At 36.3% G+C, this 27267-nt stretch overlaps 1 protein-coding gene across 18 annotated transcripts in view; it reads right to left on the bottom strand.

The window, feature by feature from the left end:
• The window catches only part of EXOC6 (exocyst complex component 6), a 193710-nt gene that overhangs the window by 48886 nt on the left and 117557 nt on the right, over window positions 1-27267 (bottom strand). For 9 of the 18 annotated variants that reach the window (XR_015155645.1, XR_015155646.1, XM_086378608.1 and 6 more), the window contains one exon: window positions 7204-7345. Coding sequence is in view for 15 of the 18 variants with exons in the window: in XM_086378608.1 (XP_086234734.1) it covers window positions 7204-7345 (142 nt within the window). In the remaining 3 variants the exon portion in view is untranslated. Of the gene's footprint in view, window positions 1-5196; window positions 5777-7203; window positions 7346-18580; window positions 18611-27267 lie in introns of those variants that run through there. The other 9 variants (XR_015155644.1, XM_086378605.1, XM_086378602.1 and 6 more) reach the window with 3 other exon arrangements.

Below are 27267 nucleotides of genomic sequence, written 5' to 3'. Positions count from 1 at the left end.
CATGTCTGTTTTCTCCCCATCCAGTTGTGAGATCTTTGAAACCTGATTCATCTTTTTTATTTCCCAGTAACAACAGGTAATAGGTTCCCATTAAACATCTGAATCAAAATGAATCTTTCCTACAAACTAGTTGACTCTACAAGGAAAAAATTCAGTTACAGACTGAAATTTGAGTTCAAGCCAGTTTAAAACCTGAGAAGTCTGTGTGTCACAAGAAATACCAGGGAAAAGGGCACAAACATATTTGAAAAAGTAAGTGAGCACATGGATGAATCAGTTCTAACTCTTTCACCATTAGAAAAATGAAACAACAACTAAAAGCATAATGGCTGAATGACATGAGAAACTGAATTACTTCTAACTTTCTACCTCCCCAACTTCAGCTGGTTGTGCTATTTGTTTCTACCTGCAGAGTGGCATTTTAAGGCCTAGAAAATATATGCATAATGTTTTTACAAAGTAATAAGGATGGAAAAATAATCAAACTAAATAAAAGGAACATTTAATTCAAAATAAAGGCCATTCCTGATGCTTAGATTTGATGTTCACCTCTTATCATTTAAAATCTTTTGACTCAATTTCTTGAGATGCCCAGAATCTTTGGTGGTTTATGATACCTAGGTCCTGATCTCTGCTATCTGACTTTCTTGGACTCTGGATTTCTTACTAGCATAAAACAGACTAGTAGGATTTTGTGTTAATCCCACAAACCAATCACAGACTTTTAAGTAATAGTTTCTGAACCTTTTGAAGGGAAAGAAATTATTTTGAATTAATATGGACTTATGAAGAATCAGAGCAGTAACATTTTCTTCTTTGAAAAAGTAATTAAAACTCAAGGACAAGGAAAACTCAATGGCCATTATTATTCCTATATGCCAGCAAGGCATCCAGCAAAGTCACTCATCACTTTGACTTACGACTTAGATTCAAAACTATGAGTTAAATTCAAGTAGGGAATTAGCAACTGGCTAAAGAAATCTAAAGACACCCACAAGATTCTGAATAATGGATCTAAGTCAATATGAACAGATAGATCCATGCAATGTGGTTCTCAAACCTTACTGTGCATCAATACCACTTGAAAGATATATTAAAAAAGAAATTGCTATGTCCTGTGCCAAGAATTGCTAGCATACTGAGTGCAGCACTTTCACAGCATCATCTTTTAGGATTTGAGATAGCTCAGCTGGAATTTCATGACCTCCACTAGCTTTGTTCATAGTGATGCTTCCTAAGACCCACTTGACTTCACATTCCAGGATGTCTGGCTCTAGGTGAGTGATTGCACCATCGTGATTATCTTGGTCATGAAGATCTTTTTTGTACAGTTCTTCTGTGTATTCTTGCCACCTTTTCTTAAGATCTTCTGCTTCTGTTAGGTCCATACCATTTCTGTCCTTTATTGAGCCCATCTTTGCATGAAATGTTCCCTTGGTATCTCTAATTTTCTTGAAGAGATCTCTAGTCTTTCCCATTCTATTGTTTTCCTCTATTTCTTTGCATTGATCACTGAGGAAGGCTTTCTTATCTCTCCTTGCTATTCTCTGGAACTCTGCATTCAAATGGGTATATCTTTCCCTTTCTCCTTTGCTTTTCACTTCTCTTCTTTTCACAGTTATTTGTAAGGCCTCCTCAGACAACCATTTTGCTTTTTTGCATTTCTTTTTCTTGGAGATGGTCTTGATCCCTGTCTCCTGTACAATGTCATGAACCTCTGTCCATAGTTCATCAGGCACTCTCCATCAGATCTAATCTCTTAAATCTATTTCTCACTTCCACTGTATAATCATAAGGCATTTGATTTAGGTCATACCTGAATGCTCTAGTGGTTTTTCCCACTTTCTTCAATTTAAGTCTGAATTTGGCAATAAGGAGTTCATGATCCCAGCCACAGTCAGCTCCCGGTCTTGTTTTCACTGACTGTATAGAGCTTCTCCATCTTTGGCTGCAAAGAATATAATCAATCTGATTTCACTACTGACCATCTGGTGATGTCCATGTGTAGAGTCTTCGCTTGTGTTGTTGGAAGAGGATGTTTGCTGTGACCAGTGCATTTTCTTGGCAAAACTCTATCAGCTTTGCCCTGCTTCATTCCGTATTCCAAGGCCAAATTTGCCTGTTACTCCAGGTGTTTCTTGACTTCCTACTTTTGCATTCCAGTCCCCTAAAATGAAAAGGAGATCTTTTCTGGGTATTAGTTCTAAAAGGTCTTGTAGGTCTTCATAAAACTGTTCAACTTCAGCTTCTTCAGCATTACTAGTTGGGGCACAGACTTGGATTACTGTGATATTGAATGGTTTGCCTTGGAAATGAACAGAGGTCATTCTGTCGTTTTTGATACTGCATCCAAGTACTGCATTTTGGACTCTTCTGTTGACTATGATGGCTACTCCATTTCTTCCAAGGGATTTTTGCCCAATATAATGGTCATCTGAATTAAATTCACCCATTCCAGTCCATTTTAGTTTGCTGACTGAAAATGTCGACATTCACTCTTGCCATCTTCTGTTTGACCACTTCCAATTTGACTTGATTCATGGACCTAACATTCCAGGTTCCTATGCAATATTGCTCTTTACAGCATTGGACCTTGCTTCTATCACCAGTCACATCCACAACTTGGTATTGTTTTTGCTTTGGCTACATCTCTTCATTCTTTCTGGAGTTATTTGTCCATTGATCTCCAGTAGCATATTGGGCACCTATTGACCTGAGTAGTTCATCTTTCAGTGTCCTATCTTTTTGCCTTTTCATACTGTTCATGGGGTTCTCAAGGTAAGACTACTGAAGTGGTTTGCCATTCCCTTCTCCAGGGGATTACATTTTGTCAGAACTCTCCACCATGACCCTTCTGTCTTGGGTAGCCCTACACTGGTGGAATTCCAGTTGAGCTGTTTCAAATCCTAAAAGATGATGCTGTGAAAGTGCTGCACTCAATATGCCAGCACATTTGGAAAACTCAGGAATGGCCACAGGACTTGAAAAGATCAGTTTTCATTCCAATCCCAAAGAAAGGCAACACTAAAGAATGCTCAAACTATCACACAATTGCACTCATCTCACATGCTAGTAAAGTGATGCTTTAAATTCTCCAAGCCAGGTTTCACAACAATATGTGAACCATGAACTTCCAGATGTTCAAGTTGGTTTTAGAAAAGGCAGAGGAACCAGAGATCAAATTGCCAACGTCCGCTGGATCACAAAAAAGCAAGAGAGTTCGAGAAAAACATCTATTTCTGCTTTATTGACTATGCCAAAGCTTTTGACTGTGTGGATCACAATAAACAGGAAAATTCTGAAGAAGATGGGAATATCAGACCACCTAACCTGCCTCTTGAGAAACCTGTACGCAGGTCAGGAAGCAACAGTTAGAACTGGACATGGAACAACAGACTAGTTCCAAATAGGAAAAGGAGTATGTCAAGGCTGTATATTGTCACCCTGCTTATTTAACTTAAATGCAATGGCACCCCACTCCAGTACTTTTGCCTGGAAAATCCCATGGACAGAGGAGCCTGGTGGGCTGCAGTCCATGGGGTTGCTAGAGTCGGACACGACTGAGCGACTTCACTTTCACTTTCAGGCATTGGAGAAGGAAATGGCAACCCACCCCAGTGTTCTTGCCTGGAGAATCCCAAGGACAGGGGAGCCTAGTAGGCTGCTGTCTATGGGGTCACACAGAGTCAGACACGTCTGAAGCAACTTAGCAGCAGCAGCAGCAGCAGAGTACATCATGAGAAATACTGGGCTGGAAGAAGTACAAGCTGGAATCAAGATTGCTGGGAGAAATATCAATAACCTCAGATATGCAGATGACACCACCCTTATGGCAGAAAAGTGAAGGAGAACTAAAGAGCCTCTCAGTGAAAGTGAAAGAAGAGAGTGAAAAAGTTGGCTTAAAGCTCAACATTCAGAAAACTAAGATCATGGCATCTGGTTTATCACTTCATGGCAAATAGGGAAATAGTGGAAACAGTGGCAGACTTTATCTTTTGGGGCTCCAAAATCACTGCAGATGGTGACTGCAGCCATGAAATTAAAAGATGCTTACTCCTTGGAAGGAAAGTTATGACCAAACTAGACAGCATATTCAAAAGCAGAGACATTACTTTGCCAACAAAGGTCCATCTAGTCAAGGCTATGGTTTTTCCAGTAGTCATGTATGGATGCGAGAGTTAGACTATAAAGAAAGCTGAGTGCCAAAGGATTGATGCTTTTGAACTGTGGCATTGGAGAAGACTCTTGAGAGTCCCTTGGACTGCAAGGAGATCCAAGCAGTCCATCCTAAAGGAGATCAGTCCTGGTTGTTCACTGGAAGGACTGATGTTGAAGCTGAAACTCCAATACTTTGGCCACCTGATGCGAAGAGCTGACTCATCTGAGAAGACCCTGATGCTGGGAAAGACTGAAGGCAGGAGCAGAGCCAACCACAGGCATAATCTTATAGGAAGCTGAGTTATCCTCTGTGATTTGTCTTTAAGTCCTGGTTTCTCCCTTTCTGTATCTATAGTACCAGAACCTTGGCCCTCATCAGGCTAGGGTTTATCCCTCTAGCACCTGATCTTGGACATCTTTAACTGAGTTATACCTTACAGTTTTGTATAATTTCTTCTAAGAGATTAGTCTTTTAAGAAAACATCAGTGTTTTAAAAGAAGCCTTCAGTAACTCCACCCAAATAAGTAACAAATGGGAGAAAGTGTCCTGTGATGGGAAAAAGAGGCAAAGCTGTGTGTTTATGTGCTTTTTCTAAGTGGAGTTAGGCTTGCTCTTCAAGGAGAGGTAAGAGAACAGAGAAAAAATCTAGGTACCTGAAGCTGCCTAACCAAACAGTAATTTCCATTTCTGAACAAATATCTAATTGAGAAGACACAAGCAAATGCTAATAAAGGGTTCAATGACCCAATTATCAATATTCTGAAATGCCTCAAGCAATACTTATATAAAAGTTTACATGAGTATTATACTGAAATGATCTCATAAGACAGCTTTTTAAAAATTCTTTTGGCATGCAGCATGGCTTGTGGGACCTTAGGTCCCTACCAGGGATTGAACCAGAGCCCTCCATAGTGAAAAACGCAGAGTCCCAACCACCAAACCACCTGGGAATTCCCCTGTAAGATAGCTTTTAAAGACTTTTAAGAAATCAGTTTCAAACTATTTGTAGAATGAATTAACAATTGCTTTGCATTAGAAACTTTTTAAATTTTATTTATTTATGCATTTATTTCTGGCTGGGTCTTGCTGTACTTGGGCTTTCTCTAGTTGCAGTGAGCAGGGGCTACTCTCTAGTTGTGGTGCTCCAGCTTCTCACTGCGGAGAAGGCGATGGCACCCTACTCCGGTACTCTTGCCTGGAAAATCCCATGGATGGAGGAGCCTGGTGGGCTGCAGTCCATGGGGTCGCACAGAGTCGGACACGACTGAGCGACTTCACATTCACTTTTCACTTTCATACATTGGAGAAGGAAATGGCAACCCACTCCAGTGTTCTTGCCTGGAGAATCCCAGGAATGGGGGAGCCTGGTGGGCTGCCGTCTATGGGGTTGCACAGAGTCGGACACGACTGAAGTGACTTAGCAGCAGCAGCAGCTTCTCATTGAGATGCTTCTTTTGTTGCAGAGTACTGGCTCTAGAGCGTGTAGCTTTGGCACAGTAGCTTTGGCACACAGGCATAGTTGCTCCACAGCATTAGGATCTTCCTAGATCAGGTTTCAAACCCATGGCCCCTGCATTGGCAGGCAGATTCTTAACCACTGGACCACCAGGGAAGTTCCTGAAACAATTTTTTTTTTTTAAAAGATCTATATATTTGGCTGTGCCAGCTCTTAGTTGCTGTATGTACGATCTTTAGTTGTGGTATGTGGGATCTAGTTCCCTGATCAGGGATCAAACCTGTGACCCCTGTATTGGTACAGAATCTTGGCCATTGGACCACCAAGGAAGTCCCTAGAAACATTTTAAAAAGTGCTTTTTGGTAAATATTTTAGTAAATACAATAAATATCATCTTGTAAATGACAGTTTTATTTTGAGAAAGAAATATAATAAAGGCTTTCTAATTTGAGAAAATTAGAAATGCTTTCTAGGAAAAGAAAATGGGTTCTTCTATAAGGGAAAACTATCTTTCTTTTGCTTTGTAGATTAGTATTTCTCTTTTTTTGAAGGAAATCGGTGAGTCTTTAAAAACTCTATTTTTTCGTGTAATAAATGATTGATAACTGTAATGAATAATTGAGCCTATACACTTATTCTTTTTAATGTTAATTATGTTTTTCCTAGCAGAATGCCTTGTATAGAAGCAGACAAATATTTATTACTCATTGAAAAAACTGCCACTCCTGCTTCATCTGCAAGCCACTGACATTTAATTTTCTAATGTCTTTTACACAGAATATATTATTGCAAAATCTGCCCCAAGCAAGTATTTTATAATCCTTCTTGTGCCCCACTGTTTTTCAATTTATCAACAGTGGTGCCTGCCTAAACTGTCAACCAGGGATTTTCATCATTTAATCAATATACCATACATTTGAAAGAAGTGCTTAAAAATTATTCCATAAACTCATGTCTTGTATAGGGGTAATAAAACCTACAGCTAGAAGCATTTATAGCAAGGCTAATAACTAAACAGCACAATCAATTTTGAAGGTGACTGGTTAATGTCAACATTAGATTATGGAATCTGCTAACCCGCTCACCTAAAGAAAATAAAGCGAAAAATAAGGGCAAAGGTAAAGACTTGAGAAATTCTTTGGGAGAGAGAATCAAAATGTCAGACTATAAAGAAACTGCAGTTGGAATGCAGGTTCCTAAGAGCATTCTTTAGCAAGTATCTGAAAGTTTATGTGTGGAAAATAAGAAGGACAAACAATAATTTCATTCATGTACTACAAACATCAGGAGAGTTCTGGCAAGAAGACAAGAATGACCAGAAGGAATAAAGAAAAAAAAAAAGAATTATAAATAAATCACCTTTTTAATTATCCATTCAGACTGTCACTTTAGTGCCACTCTAGAGCCCTAAATGTGAAACTGAAATGTTTTCCTCTTCTTGGAAAGAAGTTGCTTCTAAGGCTGCCGAAAGTTTAGCTGGATCAGGCCTCCTCTCTCTTTAATGAACTATGCTACTCTATACCATTTTCCCATATAATTTACATATAGATTCCTAGAAATGCATCATTTTAACCAACAAGGTACTTACATTCACACTGTATGACATCTAGGTTAAACTGCTGAACGGCTCCCATGCTTATCTGTTTTAACTCACTGTCCAGCAGCATCTGCATTAAGGATGTTGACAGATGCTGGCAGGCTGACATGCAAGCAGTCTGGGCAACTTTCCCCTGTTGAAAACAAACATCCAAACCAAAAAATAAACAAACATAGAAACGTATCATATCATAAAGTATCACAAAAATTTTTCATGGCATTTTTTTTAGTGATCGCCTTTTTCTTTCTGTATTCTGAGTGGCTGTCTTTTAGCATAAGAACTGAAAGCAACATTCTGTTGACTTGTCATTCTTATGATATAAACATCATTAAAGCTATAATTGTATGTAGAAAAATTAAAGTTTGTGTTTAAAATCTATTGATTATTTCATATCTCTTTAAATATCTCAAGTATTTTTAAAAATGCACATTAAAATATGCCATTTGTGACATAAAACAACCGTCATGTTGATGGAACATTTATTCATATAATGCTTTTTAAACTTTCCTTTATGTAATTAACCAAGCCAAGAATTAAGTTAATAGTGCAATTTATTATAATTTAACTATACCTAATATACTTTATAACATATACTTTCATATGTATGTAGTAAGTAAAATGTCTTTATAAAACATACTTTGAGTCATTAAGTTTTTACTGCTAATAGGAAGCTTAGTTTGGAGTACAGCTTCAATTAGGAGGGAGAAAAAGAAGCTTGCATACCAATATGATTTCACAATCATCTACAAATCTTTTTATTTAGTTTTAAAAATTAAGTTTTAAAATCATCTGATAATTTAGAAATATAAAGTTAAGTGAGCTACAAATACTTGTGGTTGTCTTTTGGTACAATATCATTATATTTTCTACTATAATAAGCTCCTAATTCTCCACATGAATTTTGACAGCCTTGATTCAGGCTGTATTTTCTTTAAAATTATAAAAACAATTTTAAATGTCTAGCTTCTAGATTATATAGCTGAATCACAATATTGCCTTTAGTATAAATTATTCTTTCAAGCAGACTTTTTATTTTAACTACAGTTGAAAAGAAAATATTACAAAAACTTTCAGGTAAAGCTTCCCAGTGTAATATCACGGCTAGTATGGCTATCTCCAACCCACAATTATGTGATTTGGTGAAGGACTGACACCCATATGATTCAAAGATCTATGACTAAGGTTAGAAATAAGAACTTTTGGAAGATGTGCCATGTTTTGCCTTATTAGCATTAACAAATATTCACCCAGTGATATGTGATCATTATGCTTTTCCTACTTATCACAGAGGCCAATAAAGCTACAAAATCACCAAAATCTTCCAAACATAAATGCTATAATATACTGATGCAAAAATGTTTACATAGGACTGATCTGTTAGAAAACAAGGAACACAAATATATTTTAAAGATGTTTACTTGAACAATTGTTCATTCGATTACACATTTAAAGTCAGACTAGAAACAAGGAACTTTTATGAGTCCTTATGAATCTTTAGCATTTAGACACTATGCACAGTAAAAAAAAAACTGTGCATTTGAAATGGAATGCCAATATCTAAATCAGAAACTGCAAACAATATATTTGACAAATACTGATGAACTGCCAAAAAGGAATGTAACAAACAATGCAAAACCCAGCATGCTTCAAGATCCCCAAACCAAGAAGAATTAGTCTAGGAGACATGCAGCTCCATTTCCCAAGCAGAATAATATCAATATGAATGAGAAGCAGGAGGGGAGAGACAGAAAAAGAAGAAATCAATGCATGTAATTTAATTACAATGTAATAGGCTTGAAAAAACTTAATGGAAATGTCATTTTGATCTAATGGAACAACTAGCATGTTTTAGTTTTAATGTACTTCTCCATCAAATCAGCTCCACGTCCTACTTATGTTGCCACTTTATATAATGCACTAACTGCAAAAACAGATTAATAAACTGCCAAAAACAGTTACTACTACATTCATTTCATAAACAAACACATTGCGTACGATTTTAACATGGGTTCAGATGCTACATATGACTATGCAGCAATAGTACTGGAGCCAAAATAATGGTACTAGTACAAAGCACAGGCTATTTCATAAACGTGGTGGATACGGGTAATGAAAACACACAAGTGTGCATGCGCGTGCATACACACACACACACACGTGTTTCTCTTTAAGTAACACATGCAATTTCCTTTGATTATGCATATTAAATACAGGCTTATTGTTCTCAAAGATAGAAGTTTAAAATGTTTATAAAATATTGAAATGAAAAATTCCTTTTTATAGCTCAAAATTGATATCAAAGGTTCAAATCCTTTAAACAGTTATATTCTATAAGATCAATTTTTTTAATGTGTACTTTTTGACTATAAAATGTAAGCAAATTTTATCTATTACTTATTTTGAGACAGAAAATTTTAATATTCCAGAAACTTGCATATCCCCCAAACATTTTTGATGCCTGTAGCCCTTGGTACACTTTTGTATAACCAAAACACTTCTTTCCAAACACTATTTTGCTTTAATACTGTTTAATGCTTTAATACTGTATCACCTTCTAGAACAAAAATAATCTAAGTACTTCTACAACTATCTTTAAAAACCAGCCATTTTCATTACAGATGTCCTGGTTTTTCACAATACAACAAACAAAGCCAAAATAATTAAATGACATGACTGAGAAAATATAGCACATTTAGTATCAAGCACCTAGAAATTTCTGCTCCTCTCATCTGAAAAGTTAATTGCAACTATTGCTAACATTCTCTTTTTCTTTAACATAAATTTCAATAAGTAAGTAAAAACACCTGCCAAGCTTTTAAAGGTAACTACTTTTTTACCCTGCTCTCACATTTTGCTGAAAAACAACTTGCAAAGAGAGAAAACCCCTGGACAAACTTCTTGTATTTCAAAGGAACTTGTAAAAGAGAATCTGCTGACATATTAGATCCTTTTCGCATTACCCAAAAGCTTTTCTTCTAAGAACAATTGTGGTAAAGAGACATTTGGCTCCTAGGAAATTCCCAAAGGGTCAACCATATGCATCCTTCCATGGCACCTTCACAGTGTTGCTTTCTAGATTCATGTCTCAAAAGCAGCTTTCATCATTTACTTGTGTGTCAGTCAATATGATTTATGGACTGCATTCAACAAAGTCAAAGCATATAGAATGAGAAATATGACTACAATCTGCTAATTTGTTTTGTATTGAGCCACTTAAGAGTCAAAGACCTAATGTCAGACTGAGACCAGCAACACAATTAACCAGTCGGTGACAGATTCATCCATCCTCCCTGCCAGGCTGTGCCAATCAAAGACAGCATGAGGCGACATTTGGTGAAACCAGTAAGAAAACTCATTCTCTAAGTAACCTATGTGAGACCTTGATTGACACTTTTTGAATTTAGTTTGTGGAACACAGACAGTCTTTACCCAATAGTCCCTCACTGCAAGCTGTGAAATAAGGCTTTTAATGCCAATCACAGGAACAATAAACCACAAACCACCAACCCTCAGTTTAAAAGGAATCAAGAAAACACATCTGTTTTTATGTCAAGCCAAATTTCCAGAATAATTTACTATTAAAGATTAGGTAAAGATACTCTGTTTCCTTTGAAACATCATAAAATGACATGGTAACAAAAATACAACACATTTTATTAGATTATAACTCAAAACAGTTTTGGTTTCAAAGTAACACTCTGATAGATCTATTCTAATATAATAGTAGGAGAAATGTAGAATACTTAAAAACTAATTTGACACATTTAAATTTTCATTTGAAGTTTTCATTTCTGTCTCACAATTCTTTTATTTCAAAGATCTAATAAAATAGGAAGGCTTGATTTCAATAATAATTATTTGAAAGCATTTTTCAATGCTGCTTTCATTCTCTCAAATACATTTTACATAAAAATGTACTCTTGAAATTACAATCATTCTTTCTGTGTTGGTCTATTTTCCTTAAAGATCCCAGGAGAATCCATTTTCTTTTATTTATACCCTCACAAAAGAGCAACCTTGCACAATATGCTACTTTTTATTTAAGTTAAAAAAATATATAGACTCAGAAATATTATGCACTATATTATTCTTTAAATTGATAACAGGTTTTGTTTTGAAAAGTTATGTAACTCTTGTCAGGAAAAACTTAAAAACTTGAATAAAATAATGGTCAGTTTGAATATTAAATCTAACATTGGAAAGCAAATTTATTTATTCTGATTCTATGTGACTTTTAAAGTTATTTAAATAAAAACAGCAAAATACTGCTATAGTATTCAAACTTATTGCCTCTCAATTTGCAATGTGAATTTCAGTTATGAGATACGAAATAGCCTTTTCAGAGGGAAGACGAAAGAAGAAAGTAAATATTTTGATGAATTGGTCAGTCTCCTAAAGAACCACGATTTTTAGCCTTTTAAAACACACTGTCCAAAAGAGTGAGGTCTTTCATCAAATATGGAGTATCCAACACTAAAACCAGAAATGAATTCTTATTGAAAAATGATGCCAAGTTGAAAAACAGACATTTTAATCTAAGAAATCCATTATAATTCTTTTTATTTTACAAAAGAATCCCTAATTTAAATTTCACTATATGAAACTACTTGAATGTACTACTACTCAAACATAAAAAATATTATTCAATCTGGAAAAAAAATACCTAAAACACAAAAATGTCCCCAAGGTGACTTCACAAATACACAAAGATTCCATCATCTAGTAAGGTTTTAATCTATTTTCTGGCTAAACACATGGTAAAATACTGAAATGTCTCTGATTCCCAATAATATAGAATGTATGTTTAAAGGTTTAAATATCAAGATGAATTTCTTTAGCAAGTTTTAAAAATAAATTTAATACAATCTTGAAAACAGTTTTGAGATTATGCCCCCAAAATTAATAGGTCTACCAAAATATACTTATTCTAATATTCCTAACATTCTCCAAAATACCTCCTTTACATTTCTATATTCCTCTCATACTCTTCCTGTCTGCATCTAAGTAGCTCTAGTCCCCAAAGAACTGGTTATCACATCAGTTAACCACAATTCCCATAGCCAATTATGAATTCCCTTTCTCCTCTTAGGCTTTTCTTCTTTTAACAATTCTCAACCATAACGATATGAGACATAACATAAAGTATTGCTCTTGGGACACACGAACATGCACATTCACACACACACATGCACAGATTAAAAAGAACAGAAATATCTTAAAGTTGGGAAAAAAATTCTCCAAACTGGGGAAACTTCAGGTCACTTATATGGCACATTTCTATTTCATGCCTTATCCTAACTTCCTTATCCCAACTGTGTGTGTGTGTGTGTGTGTGCACGCGCGCGCATGTGTTGTCACTTCAGTCGTGTCCAACTCTTTGCGACCCCATGGACTGTAGCCTGCCTGGCCCCTCTGTCCACAGGATTTTCCAGGCAAGAATACTGGAGTGGGTTGCTACGCCCTCTTCCAGGGGACCTTCCCGACCCAGGGATCGAATGCATGTCTCTTAAGTCTTCCGCACTGGCAGGTGGGTTCTTTACCACTGAGCCACTAGGGGAGTCCCATCCCAACCACAGATCTCATTAAACTTTGGTGGCTTTTTCCTTCTTCTTCTTTTTTTTCTTTTCCTTCTTCTTAAACAATCTTTTGAACATGACCTTAGATGACATATAGCACTCAGATTTTTAGGTTCCTGCAAATATCATTGCTGCTGTCACAGCAGTCCCATGATATCTTCAAACTTCTCTTAACTTTAATAAGCAGAAAGAGAATGCAAGGACAAGTAGGGCAATGACGTCTAGAAGAGGTCAAGGTTTTGAAGCTATTGATTATACCAGAGTGTATACTTGTGGTGGATTCATGTTGATGTATGGCAAAACCAATACAATATTGTAAAGTAATTAACCTCCAATTAAAATTAAAAATTTTTATATAAAAAAAAAGAAATCTAGATTAAACACACTTTCGTCCAAGGTAGCATGAAGAGGAAGCTCGTCTGTGCTGTGTAGGAACTGACAGAGATATTTCCTACCTTCTAAATTCACTTAATAACAGCAAATTGGGCAATTAAGTTCATGTTTAAATAGGGAAGCAATAAAATATCAAGGCCCTATAACCTTCTCCCTTGGCAAATGTAAGAAATGCAAGAGAACCTTAAGCTGTAAACTTCCACATGTGACTGAATACTATGGTCGAGCCACAGGAATTAAGACTGAAAAACTGAAACATCCAAGAACTGTTATTATAGCAACAACTCTGTCATAGCAGAGTCAGAGCCTCATTTTTTTTACATAAGCACCCAGCTCAGAGTATTAGGACTATATAATCATTAAAATCTACTATTTCACAACCCCAGTACAACTTAAAATTTGCAAAGAAGTTGTCAGAATCACTAACAAGTTAGAAGAGTATAGACTATTTCCACATAATCATTAGTAAAGTGGACAAATGTCACCCAAGCTGACTCTCTCTGATTAATACATATAGGTAGGAGGCTAAGTAAGTGAGTGTTAGTCAATCAGCATGTCCGACTGTTTGCGACCCTATGGACTGCAGCCCACCAGGCTCCTCTGTTCATGGAATTCTCCAGGTGAAAATACTGGAGTGAGGAGCCATTCCCTTCTCCAGGGGATCTTCTCCAACCAGAGATCAAACTCAGGTCCCCTGCATTGCAGGCAGGTTCTTTACTATCTGAGCCACTGGGGAAGCCCAATATATTATAAACATAGCCGTACATATGTAAACATAACACAGAGTAGGCCTTTGTCATTCAAGGCATTTATATCTAGATTTCAGCCTTTTAAGGATGGCTCCGAGAGGCCAGTACAAGTAGGGCTTCATTTGCTGAGACTCACTTTTGAGTTAGGTACTCTGTGAAATGGGTTGTGGGCAGGGAGGAACTACTCAGAGACTGAATACAGTCAAAGTCCCAACCTCCCCAAGTCAATGTGGCTTGGCTGTCTTCTGTTAATTGACATGGGTAAAGTAACTGTCATTAAGATCTATAGTTTTCAACTGTATCTTACAGTGTTTTCTGAAAGAAATTACATGGCACAGCCATATTCTCAAATTTGGGAATTCTCAAAGGTTTGGGGTATACTCATCTAGAATGTTAAGGATTTTTTGAACAGGTAATTTCTTTGGGCTAAATCCTAGATTGTGGGGATGCGGTTGGGGTAGATACTATTAGTCACTTTCAGTTGAGGGAGTACCTGGAAGAGGAGTTTAAACTACTCAGGGAAATGTATCCTGTGAGGAAAGGATACATATTAAAACAGAACGAAACTCATTATGGGAGGAGGGAGCAAACAAGGTAAGTCATCTACTAAGCACTTTTTTTCTAAAAACAATCTTGCAAATGACATTCAACAATATTCTGAGAGTGAAAAATAAGTCCTTACAGACATCTACAGTAGGTCTGTGTCAACTGTCTCCTTCTTGTTTCCAAACAGACAAAGGCTTTAAATCTCAATGCTATTACCAGCTATCAGACCAATTTTCATCAGAGGCAGAAAGTTTTAAAACAGGACAGCTTCCTTACAATGCCTAATCTCCTGAATGAAAGAAAAGGAAGTATTAAACATTGTTTCATATATATGTAATATTCATCTAAACTTGCGCTTTTATTGGGACTTCAATGTGCAAAGTATCATCTCTTTTATCCTCACCCTTATCCATTCCTATCTGTTCTATACAGGGAAGAAAAAAAATACAGGTTCTTGAGCACCATCAGATCGTGGCTTGCACAGGAAACTTCTGACTCCAACATCTTTCCCTACCATCTCCTTTCTTTCACTCCAGGGGATCTGACCTCTTTTTCACTTTCTTTATCTGCTCATAATAAACATAATTCCAACTCAAACAATCTCTTATCCACATATTTTAGACTCTTTTCTCCCCCAATCCTTGGCCTACTTAACTCTGGTGGGGGGTGGTATGAGGAGAGAACTATCTTCTATTTTTTTCTTTCTATTGTGTAATACAGGTTAAAAGGAAAGACTATTTGCATTCCTAGAACTTACCCCTATGTGCAAAAACTCAAGTACCCTAACGAACACAAATTCTCTGCTGCCATCTGGTAGTGAAACTGCTAGATGGTATGTTTTCATCTGTTTTTGATACTGAATCTTCCTGTTAAAAATGATCCTTTGCTCATAAAGCTTTCATCAATTATATAGTCTGTTTCATCTATAGCCATAAGAGTGAAGTAAAAGGTTATTTGTAAGTGTGCATATACATGTATGTACTAATACTGTGTGTGTGTGTATACAGAATCTGTTTTATTTCCATTTAATAAATATCTCCTTAATGTTACTTACAGGTTGGTCTTGTACTTCTCCCCTAATCCACTGATTTCCTACCAAAATTCTCTTGCTAAAAGCCCTTTGTTATTAATGCCACTACTTCTTCCAACTATGCCCTCATTAAAAGCAATTCAAAATACTGTTTTCTACAACCTTCAACAGCAGGGAAATATTTAAGTATGCTATGCTATATATGGGCTTCCCTGGTGGCTCAGAGGATAAAGCGTCTGCCTGCAATGCAGGAGACCTGGGTTCGATCCCTGGGTCGGGAAGATCCCCTGGAGAAGGAAACGGCAACCCACTTCAGTACTCTTGCCTGGAGAATCCCATGGACAGAAAAGCCTGGCACATAAGGCTTACAAACTTATGAAATCAAATTTCTCACCTAGATTAGTCAGTATTTAGCTAATAGAGACATCAACTTAATACCCAAAAGAATCAGAGTTATAAAATTCAAGTATGTTCACTTTCAACTAAAAAGCAAGATTTTTTTTGGAATTAACTTCCAATAGTGAAAATCACTTAACTGTTTTATCACATTATGAAAAAGCTTAAGAAAAAATAGAAATTCTATTACTAACACTGGACCTTGACTGCTTTCAACTTTGTCATTTATGTTTTCTCTCAAAGTTCTCTAACTTTCTCCACTGCACTGATATACTGTCAATGGTTTGCTCTTGTTGATTTTTGTGTACTTGTAACTTTTTATAAAGTACGGAAATAAGTATCAAAATGTGTCACAGAAATACCTCGCTTATCACCATAGAAAGAACTATTTCAAATAAGTAACTTTTTTAAAACACTGGACATTCAAGTGCCAAATCTTTCCAAATTATTCACTCACATTTATCTAAAACTGATCTCCAAATCCATCCGTCCTTAAATACAGGACAAGAAACAATCTGAGGTTCTTTTTTTTGGATAGCAAGGTTAGTTTCACTTCTGTATTCTGAATATGCATATGGTCTGTCTGCAGGAAATCTGTAAGCACGCTTAATACGTACTTAACTACTACATTTATTGAAATGAACTGAACATTTATTAAATGAGCAAAAGGTCAAGTGAAAGCTTGAGGGTCTGTCTCTTCAATAAGTCAAAGTGTTAGTCCTTAGTGTTGGGAATTTGCAAATTATTTTCATGCTATAGGTTCATCTTAAACACTATTCAACACTATTCAACATTATAGTATCTACAGAGTGGTGATCTGAGTTGTTATACTATTCTTTCAAGGAGTTGTATAAGGAATGAGTAACCATGCAAATATTTCTACTCATCTGATGGTACTGATACCATCTTTACTATATCATATTCACATAGACATTTTCTAAATTCCTGTCTGCAAATAACAGAATGTAAACTTTCTCTTCAAAACTAGAAAGTATTCTATATTTGACAAATAAATTTCTTGATTCAAAACTTCTGATTTTTACAGTATACTTTTTTCTCTTGGTCACACCACACAGCTTGCAGGATTCTCAGTTCCCTGACCAAAGACGGAACCCAGGGCCTGGCAGTGAAAGCCTGGAATCCTAACCCCTAGGCCACCAGGGAACTCCCTGCAGTATACTTTTCATACTTTTTAAACATACAAGAAAATTATCTTTATAATAGTCTAGTTATTCACTATTCCTCTCACGTTAACTTTAAAAGTACTTATAAAGCACTTCCTCTACGTAAGACATTGTTTAGGTACTACAGAAGACACCATGATGAGTAGATATAGTTCCTGACATAATGAGATTAAATTCTGAAAGTAGAAAGAAGGAAAGTCTACAACCATAGTTCAAGACAAAATATAAATAAGTACCATAAAAGTGGGACAAAGAATCAACATAAGGTTAAGCAGAATCAGTAAAAGCTTCATGAAAGAGGTAGCATTAAAGATGGCTCTAGGAAGAGATTCAAAATTTTTAGTTATAAATGAAGACAAGGTAGAAAACTCAAGCTAGATGCAGGGCAGAGTGAATTTTCCACTTTAAATGCCCAGGTTAAATCATGGTCAGAAATGTATCAGAAAGAGACTGAGGTCATTTATTTGTTAGCCTGTGCAATTTTCACTTAATTCAGTAGATAAGTGAGAGACCTTGAAATTTTTGAATAGAGAAAATGAAATTAAAATGTGCTTTGGAGAGGATTATCTGGCTTTGATATGTAGGATGAATAGAAGTAATGAGAGACTATTGGCAAAGACAAATTAGAAGACAATTACGATAATCAAAATTTGAACTTTGATAATAGAAATAAGAACAGAAAGGACAAAATGCAGGTTAGGAACATTTAAATTTCAAATGCTAGATGGTATTTTTTCAAAAATAAGAATATTTTTCAATATCTATACTCAGACAACATTTGAGTTCTTATTTCTGCTCTTAAGAGCTTGTAACTGGAGGTGAAAAGGATGAACAAATACAATAAAAAGCAAAAATATGACAAAGCCACTAAAAAAGAGTAGATGCTGAGGAAGGCAATGAACACTATTGGGCTTGGTGAAAAAGAAACATTTGAATTGGGTAATAGGCTATACTGTGTTATGCACTGAGATTTCTACAAGTAGAGTCTGGGATAAGTGCTGTAGAAAAAAAGCATTCATGAAAAGCACAGATAATCTTACAACAAATATAACAACTAATATGTTTTGAGTGTTCATTTTACGCCAGGCACTTTTCTGAACATTGCATGTATACTACCTCTTTTAACCCTCACAAAAATCTCCAGAGTATATATTCTTATTGAACTATTGAACTCATTTGCAGATAAGGAAAATATCTCAAGCATGGCCTGTCATACCTGCGATGACCACAGAGAGATATCCTCAAAGCACTGCGCTCACCACAGATGTACCATAATATTAACTTTCACAATCAAGTCTCAGAGAATCTTGATTGCTTCACCAAAACAACTAGTTATTATCTTCAAACTCTGGCTTCCACAAAAACTACAAACGCATCAAGAACACTGTCAAAACAATTAAAAATTTCCATAAGCACCTAAGCAGAGAAAAATAAGCCTGCAGGAAGTTCGTTATTTTTTAATTCACATGCTAGCTTGAGCTTGTATCTACTTACCGACATGGCTGCATGATCACTGCTGTTAGTCTGAGAAGGAAGTCAAACAGGCAATCATAAAAAAGGAAAATGTATTCCGATATCAACAGAAGTGGTGTTTAAAGCAGTAAAAAATCACACCATACACAAGCCAGCTGACTCTCTGTTGTTGTTACAATTTAAAACTCAAACTCTGACACCTGAATATCTGATCTAGCCTGAAGTGAAGGTGGCTCTACATATGGGAAGTTATCCTTTTTACCAAACACACAAGGAGTAAAGGAGAAACCACAAGCAGAAGTGGAGGAAGACATTTAACTGGCCAGGTAGATACTGTAATTACCCACAGTAAGCAGTGGGTTGGCAGCTGTGTTATCCAGACAGTTCATTCTTCTGGAAGACTGGACCAGACTCTAGGTAACCTCTAGGTCCTTTCTAGATTTAACTTCCAAAAAAATTTGTTTGGATTAGCAAAATCCCATCACAACAGTTATTCAACTATTTTTTCCCAAAATCTTTCAAATTGTATAACAGGTATATAATTTGTATGTGAGATATAAAAGTCATAAAGCCAAGATGAAATTTAGCTAAAATTCTGTAATGTAGTCAATAAAGGCAGTCAACAACATTTAACATATGAACATGAACACCAAGTAAGTCACAGGACTTGTGATGCTTTCATCATTGTTCACATTATACAATTTTTATGTTACTAAGTCATCAGATCAACATTATTCATTATTATTATATATTTAAAGATTAATATTGAAATAAGAAAAAAGTAATTTGTTAGCATATATGTATACAAAAAATATATGGTCATGTTTTCACTTGATAAGGAAAGTACCAAAATGTATTCAAAGCTACTTATGCAACAATTTAAAAATATAATTTTTGTATTTTTAATATAATTCTTTCTGGTATCACATAAAAGAAGAAAGGGTGATTAAAGCCTGTGATTGTACTACTGACTATTAACGTTCTCCTCTGCAGTTTCCAGTGAAGTCAAAGGACATGTACACCTATATATTTAATTCAGGGAAAAAGTATGAACCAAAGGACAAAGAACATAAAAGAGTAAAACTAAAAAAGAAAATAAGGTGCCAGAATGAATAAATCTAAGTTTAAGTTAGGACTTTACACCTGTGTGACACTTAATAATAAATTTTATAAATAGGGACATTAGAGGTGATCTCATCCAATCATTTTATTTCAAAGAGAAGGAAAGAAGTTGTTCAAAATCAAGACAGTAGACTAAGTTAATGTGTTTGCTTCCCACTGATCCTGAGCTACAAGTGATACAAGAAGCACAGAATTACAAAACAGGAATAAAATGTTTAACAACACAGAAAATGAAGGCACGTGGAGGAATTCATTAAGGGATACCTTCTAGAAGACAGAAAACAGATTTTTCTTTAAAAATGTTTATTTATTTATTTTGGCCATGCCACAAGACATGTGGGATCTTAATTCCCCGACCAGGGATCAAACCTGTGCCCCCTGCATTGGAAGTGCAGAGTCTTAACACCTTGACCACCAGGGAAGTCACCCAGAAAACAGATTAAATAGAGAAGAGAAAGCAACTGCCCATTACATGCTACCAGGGGAACTACAGTGGAGTTGGGAGCCAGCTATGTATTAGAGGTCCAGTTGTGCATATGAGAGAGGACAGATACCAGAAATGCAATGGGAAACAGGTTAAGTAACTAAAGATTTCTAGAACAACCGTGCCAGTGATCCCCTAACTACAGAGCACAAGCATTTTTCCATAGTGAGAGAAACTTCAAAGGGAGAGTTGAGACTCCTGGTGTAGGTAGAAAAAAAAAAAAGAGAGAGAGAGCAGGAAGGAGGAAGGGGGGTATTGTGACAATGGAAAGAGGGGCAGTGATGACTACACAATTTGTGGAGCTCAGTGCAAAATGAAAATGTGGGGTCCCTTGTCCAAAAATCTGTAAGAATTTCAAGATGCCAGCAAAGCACCAAAGCATGTGCAGAACCCTTCTAAACTCAGGACCATGTGCCATAGCACATGTTACACATCCATGAAGTCAGCCCTGAAGAGAGGAAACCACAATCTCATGGATAGCTCTATACCTGCTCACTCTAAGTTAAGAATCCTAGGCAAAGTACCTCCCAAATTTAAAACATTTCCAGTCAGATTCCTAACTAAGAGGGGGAAAAAAAATCTATCAAAAAATAGAGTATTTATACAGTAGCAGAGTAAACGCAAATCAGCGTTTCAGGCATTCTTTGTTAAAAGAGAATGAGAAGAACAAAGAAAGAAAAAACCTATTCAAGGGTAATATAGATAATTCAAGGAACAGAAAATATCTTTTTAAAAAACCCTCCAGGGACTTCCCTGGTGGTCCAGTGGCTAAGGCACTGTGTTCCCAATTCAGGGGGTCCAGGTTCGATCCCTGGTCAGGGAACTAGATCCCACATGCTGCAACTGAAGAGGCCACAGCAGTCAATTAAATTAATAAAGGATGGGGAACACGTGTACACCCACGGCAGATGCGTGTTGATGTATGGCAAAACCAACACAACATTGTAAAAACACCTCATGGAGATTTGAAAGATAATATATACATTAAAAAAAAAAGAATAGCATTCTATGAGAAAAGAACACTTTTAAAACAGAGTGACTCCTTAAAAATTAAAATATATAACTAATAAAATATTCTCTAGATGGACTGAAAATAAAATTGAGAAATCCTCCCAAAACAGAGAACAAAAAAAGAGATAGGAAATGAAGGAAAAGATAAAGAAGATCAGTCTAGAAACTCTTAACATCTAGTTAATGAGAGTCCAATAAAAAGAGAACAGAAAAGTGGAGGGAAAAAATTATCTAAAAAATAATAAAAGAGAAGTTTCTTGTGCTGAACTTCCCCTTTGACAGAAAGGGGCCATTGAATAAAGAGCTAAGTAAATGAAATACAAGCCTACATCTCCTCACATTATCATGACATTTTAGAATATTAAAGAATAAAAAATAGATCCTAAAACCTGGATGCCAAAAGACAATGGAGGAACGCAACAAAAACTGTCAGAGAAAAACTATTCAACTTAGAATTACTAAACTATCAATCAAACACAAGGATACTGAAGGTATTTCATGATATGCAAGGACTTAAACAGGAGAAAGTTACTGTGGCAGTTTAGCAAAACCAACCAGTAAAGCTCTAAAAACACTTGAAATCCACGAAACAGTTTCCAACTCTGGAGATCAGAGAAAGAAAGTCCCAGGTAAACAGCTATACAGCAATTCTAGAGAGCAACTGGTACAAAGCAGAGACAGAGGCCTCTGTAGCAGTCAGAAAACATCAGAAGAAGAACTGACAGAGTGAAGGGAGGGAGGCTACTGTCTTTATCTTACATAGAAGTAAATTAAGATACTGACTAAAGAATAGGAATAAAAATAGGAGTATAACTATTTTATATAAAGAAACAATAAACATAAGAAATAAAACATCAAACTGAAGAAAAAGGATGAAGTGAGAAGTCACTATTGAATACATGTGCCTTATCTTTCATAGTAGGGACTCACAAGATATTCTCTTTTTAAGATAACCACCAGAAGAAATGAAAACATGGTGAAATGGTAGTCTGGGGTGGGGGAGATGGGAAGGCTATTTTCCATCCCAAAGTCTTCTGGGATACCTGACCTACTACCATGTATGCATATTAACTTAAGCAAATTTAAAAAATAAACTTTATTTTTAAAATATTTTTTAAAAAACAACCTTCATTTTTAGTTCTATGAAATGAAATATATTAATTCTGTGAACTTCCAGATGTTCAAGCTGGTTTTAGAAAAGGGAGAGGAACCAGAGATCAAATTGCCAACATCCGCTGGATCATCGAAAAAGCAAGAGAGTTCCAGAAAAACATCTATTTCTGCTTTATTGACTATGCCAAAGCCTTTGACTGTGTGGATCACAATAAACTGTGGAAAATTCTGAAAGAGATGGGAATACCAGACCACCTGACCTGCCTCTTGAGAAACCTATATGCAGGTCAGGAAGCAACAGTTAGAACTGGACATGGAACAACAGAGTGGTTCCAAATAGGAAAAGGAGTACATCAAGGCTGTATATTGTCACCCCGATTATTTAACTTATATGCAGAGTACATCATGAGAAATGCTGGGCTGGAAGAAGCACAAGCTGGAATCAAGATTACCGGAAGAAATATCAATAACCTCAGATACGCAGATGACACCACCCTTATGGCAGAAAGTGAAGAGGAACTAAAAAGCCTCTTGATGAAAGTGAAAGAGGAGAGTGAAAAAGTTGGCTTAAAGCTTAACATTCAGAAAACTAAGATCATGGCATCTGGTCCCATCACTTCATGGGAAATAGATGCGGAAACAGTGGAAACTATGTCAGACTTTATTTTCTCGGCTCCAAAATCACTGCAGATGGTGACTGCAGCCATGAAATTAAAAGACGCTTACTCCTTGGAAGGAAAGTTATGACCAACCTAGATAGCATATTCAAAAGCAGAGACATTACTTTGCCAACAAAGGTCCATCTAGTCAAGGCTATGGTTTTTCCAGTAGTCATGTATGGATGTGAGAGTTGGACTGTGAAGAAAGCAGAGCCGAAGAATTGATGCTTTTGAACTGCAGTGCTGGAGAAGACTCTTGAGAGTCCCTTGGACCGCAAGGAGATTCAACCAGTCCATTCTAAAGGAGATCAGTCCTGGGTGTTCTTTGGAAGGAATGATGTTGAGGCTGACACTCCAGTTCTTTGGCCACCTCATGTGAAGAGTTGACTCATTGAAAAAGACTCTGATGCTGGGAGGGATTGGGGGCAGGAGGAAAAGGAGACGACAGCGGATGAGATGCCTGGATGGCATCACCAACTCTATGGACTTGAGTTTGAGTGAACTCTGGGAGTTGGTGATGGGCAGGGAGGCCTGGTGTGCTGCAATTCATGGGGTTGCAAAGAGTCGGACACAACTGAGCGACTGAACTGAAATGAACTGAATTAGCAAATTAATTTAGAGTCTGAATGATTTGTCAACTTACATAATGTTGGTTAACTGGAATAATCAGGCCTAGACTGTGAATCTCAGGATTTTCAATATAGTACTGCATCTCCAGAAAAAAATGCTTTAGAGTATGGTTTTAAAAGTTAGACACTATCCATTTCTATCTAAATCATGCACTTTCGTTCACTGGATATATATACTTATTTCTCACTTACAGAAAGCATAATGTTTTTTAAACTATTTATGGAAATTAAAAGTGCAAATTAAAAAGTTAGTGGCGCCAGGTTCATTATTTACATATATCCCTTAGTGGTTGTAAATCAATAAAACATCTTTATTTTAACAAACACATCACTAGCATATATGAAAGAAAGAAATGGTAACTACTGTTTCCAGCGGATCACCACTGGGTCTTTAGGTGGTACTGTATTCACAGTAAAAGATTACTGAGTCCCACTTGGCCGTCATGAATTACTAAATAACTGCAAGCTATTCAACAATATCTTTTATTTATAGACTTGTAAGTGGTGAATGAATGCTGAATGCTTTTAAAAATTTAACACTGAATGGTTTTCAAATTTTCTAGCTAATATAAAATCTTATTTAAAAAACACAAAGCTTGCTTACAAGTTAGGCTTAAAAATAAGTGTTATAAATGCATTAGAAAAAGATGACTTGTAGAACACACGTCAAAATGTTAACAGTAACTTTTCTTTTAAAAGATAACAGAAGATAACTTTTTTTAAAATTTTCTTCTTTACTGAGCAATAGTTTTTAACTGTCAGGAAAAAATTATCAGAAACAAGAAAGTTCACTTACATGTTTGAAACAGTAAACGTTGCTGATTTCAAGAGTACTGATTTGGGGATAAAATAATATTTATATCTTTCAATAATCACACTTCACTGACATCAGCCAGCAAGTGACCATGAGTCACTGTAAGCACTGTAAGCAGTCAAGCTGTAACAATTATTCAAACAAATATACTTTATAGTGAGTATCTTTAACAATTAATGAAGCTTTTAAAATACTATACAATGCAAAAGCACAGAACTCAAAACTAAATAATACAAGCCAAAAATATAGGCATAAATACAAGAGAAAAAAACTGTAATGATACTGAACTAAAACTAATACTATAAAAGGCCTTAAAACAACAGAGGAAGAAAGGAGAAGGAAAGATAAAATATTTATTAATAGGTGCTACTTTATGTCAAGCACCCTGCCAGCCGACTATTCTACACAAGATTTTATTTCATCCTCTGATAGTGCTATGGGTGACTGTGTTGAAGCTGCAACTCCAATACTTCGGCCACCTGATGCGAAGAGCTGACTCATCTGAAAAGACCCTGATGCTAGGAAAGCTTGAGGGCAGGAGAAGGAGATGACAGAGGATGAGATGGTTGGACTGTGTCACCAACTCAATGGACATGAGTTTGGGTGGGCTCCTGGAGTTGGTGATGGACAGGGAAGCCTGGCATGCTGCAGTTCATGGGGTCACAAAGAGTTGGACACGACTGAGCGAATGAACTGAAAGGAACTGAACTGAAGTCCTATGGAGAAAATGGATTATGTCTATTTTGCAGAAGTAAAGGAGTTCAGAGAAGTTAAGCAACTTGCCAGGACTCCACAGCCAGGAAGTTAAAAATCTTAGGTTCAAACATAAGTCCTTCTAACTCTAAAGGCCACCCTGTGCTCTCTTCCCTTCATCACTCTGGTCCCTAAGAACAGTAACATATAAGGGGGCTTGACTCTGAGTCATTAAATGGTAAGTTTCCTGAAGACAATATATTTAGCAGGGCAGTTTAACATTCTGGGTATGGGAAAATACCTGTCATTATTATAAATATTGCTTTTTAAGTTACTGTTAATTCCTGTGGCCAGCAGAGAGCCTGGATTCTCTGCTACAGCACAGGGAAATGCAGATGAGGAGATAATCTAACATGGAAGCAAGGCAACTCTTTACTTTTAGTCCTCTGCATAGGCTTGCTGGCTGATTCTTAAGAGAAACAGATGAAGAGAGTAATATACCAGTTCTCTCAGCCATTCAACCAGAGACTGGAGGCATTTAAAGTAGACATTATTGGTGACCTTCCAAATTCTACAGCTTCCTACCACAGCCACAGTGTAGTAGAAAAGAGAAAAACAATAAAGTTCTTTCTCTGGGCTCCATCAGAACCATTATCATCCATTAAGTTCTATTGTTCTCATACCCTGTGAGAAGAGAACAAAATCCTATCAGGTGGATTATAACCTTTCTAGAATCAATGAAACCTTTACTAGGCAATGTGGTCAGCAACTACAAGTCATGACTCTCTTTGATGGGGAAAATATTATTTTTCCCCATTGTTATGATGCAACAATCATAGGGACTGACAAAAAGTAAATACGCAGTGAAGTTAAGAATGGAGCTTTTAAACTGACAGTCTTAGGTACATTTCAGGGATGGGGTGAGACAGTTATCTTTATCCTACAGGATCTACTTGTCTGTCCAATTACTTGCAATACTGGCCAATACTTGCACTATTTGAAAGAGTGACCCTTGGTTTCACAGCTCCCATTGACTCTAACTCATGGCACTGTTTATTAACCCTGTCAAAATCAAGAATCATGGAGCCAGAGCCAGCTCCCCCACATAATTTTTCATGGATAAATAATTCTACGTAAGCTGGTTGACTTGGGACTGACTGACTGTGATGAACAAATACATTATGAAGATTCTCTTAGTTTGGGAGAGTCCAAAACTGGGCCCTCTCTCTATCTGGGTCCAAAGGTAACCTGAAGATGAGGAATTATTTTTAGCTTAAAACATTTAAATCAAAATGGCAGCTTATACATTGCCATATATTGCTTAGAAAAATAATGCATTTAATAACACTGTTTTTTGCTTGAAAGAACACAAACTAACTGAATATTTTATACAATTTCAGCGTTTCAGAGAATTAATATACTCAGCCATAATAATCAATCTTGCTAAAATTTACCATAGCCAACAACTTAATATTTTCCCTTGGGAATTATGCTTTCAGCTCATCCCTTGAATAAGAATATACTGTTATTAGTACCATTTTTTCTTTTCCTAACTGTAAACCATAATTTTCTTATTTGGTCATGTCCTATATATTGCTGTTGTTGAATTTGTTGGTCTACATTTTATATAAGTGAACGTTCCTTGCAGAAAAACCCATGTTAGATGACATAAAAATCCCAAATGGCACACACTCACCTAAAACTATACAAAATATTGTAATAGATCAGGTGAGTGACAGGAGTCTGTCATTCTCAATGTCAGCAGAGTCTGTCCTATGAAAAAGCAGGATTTCCCTCTAGATGTCAGCCACCTGAGGCAAGGCATTTACCCTAAACATTTCTAATATATAATCTCTCTTAATCTCACCTGAGCTAGGCACAAAATCCTTACCCATCATCTCATGTCAACCTGTGAAGCACATACTGCAACACAGAAACATGATGTGTATCTGTGTATACGTGCACACACGAGCAATGTGTTTACTTGTGAGAACTGGTTTTGGCTGGAAGCACAGAGATTTGTACTGACAAGGTGAATTCAAATTAATTCAGTACCTATTTAATGCATACTTTTTTGAAATTGCTGTAATACTGTTTAGTTGCTCAGTCGTGTTCAATTCTTTGTGACCTCATGGACTATAGCCCACCAGCTCCTCTGTCCATGGGATTCACCAGGCAAGAAT

This window comes from Bos grunniens, chromosome 26, assembly GCF_055505025.1.
Source record: "Bos grunniens cultivar Pamir isolate PY7600 chromosome 26, Bosgru_T2T1.0, whole genome shotgun sequence".
Classification (NCBI taxonomy): Eukaryota; Metazoa; Chordata; class Mammalia; order Artiodactyla; family Bovidae; genus Bos; species Bos grunniens.
Note: the sequence above shows the minus strand (reverse complement) of the source record. Positions and strands in the feature narration are given on the sequence as shown.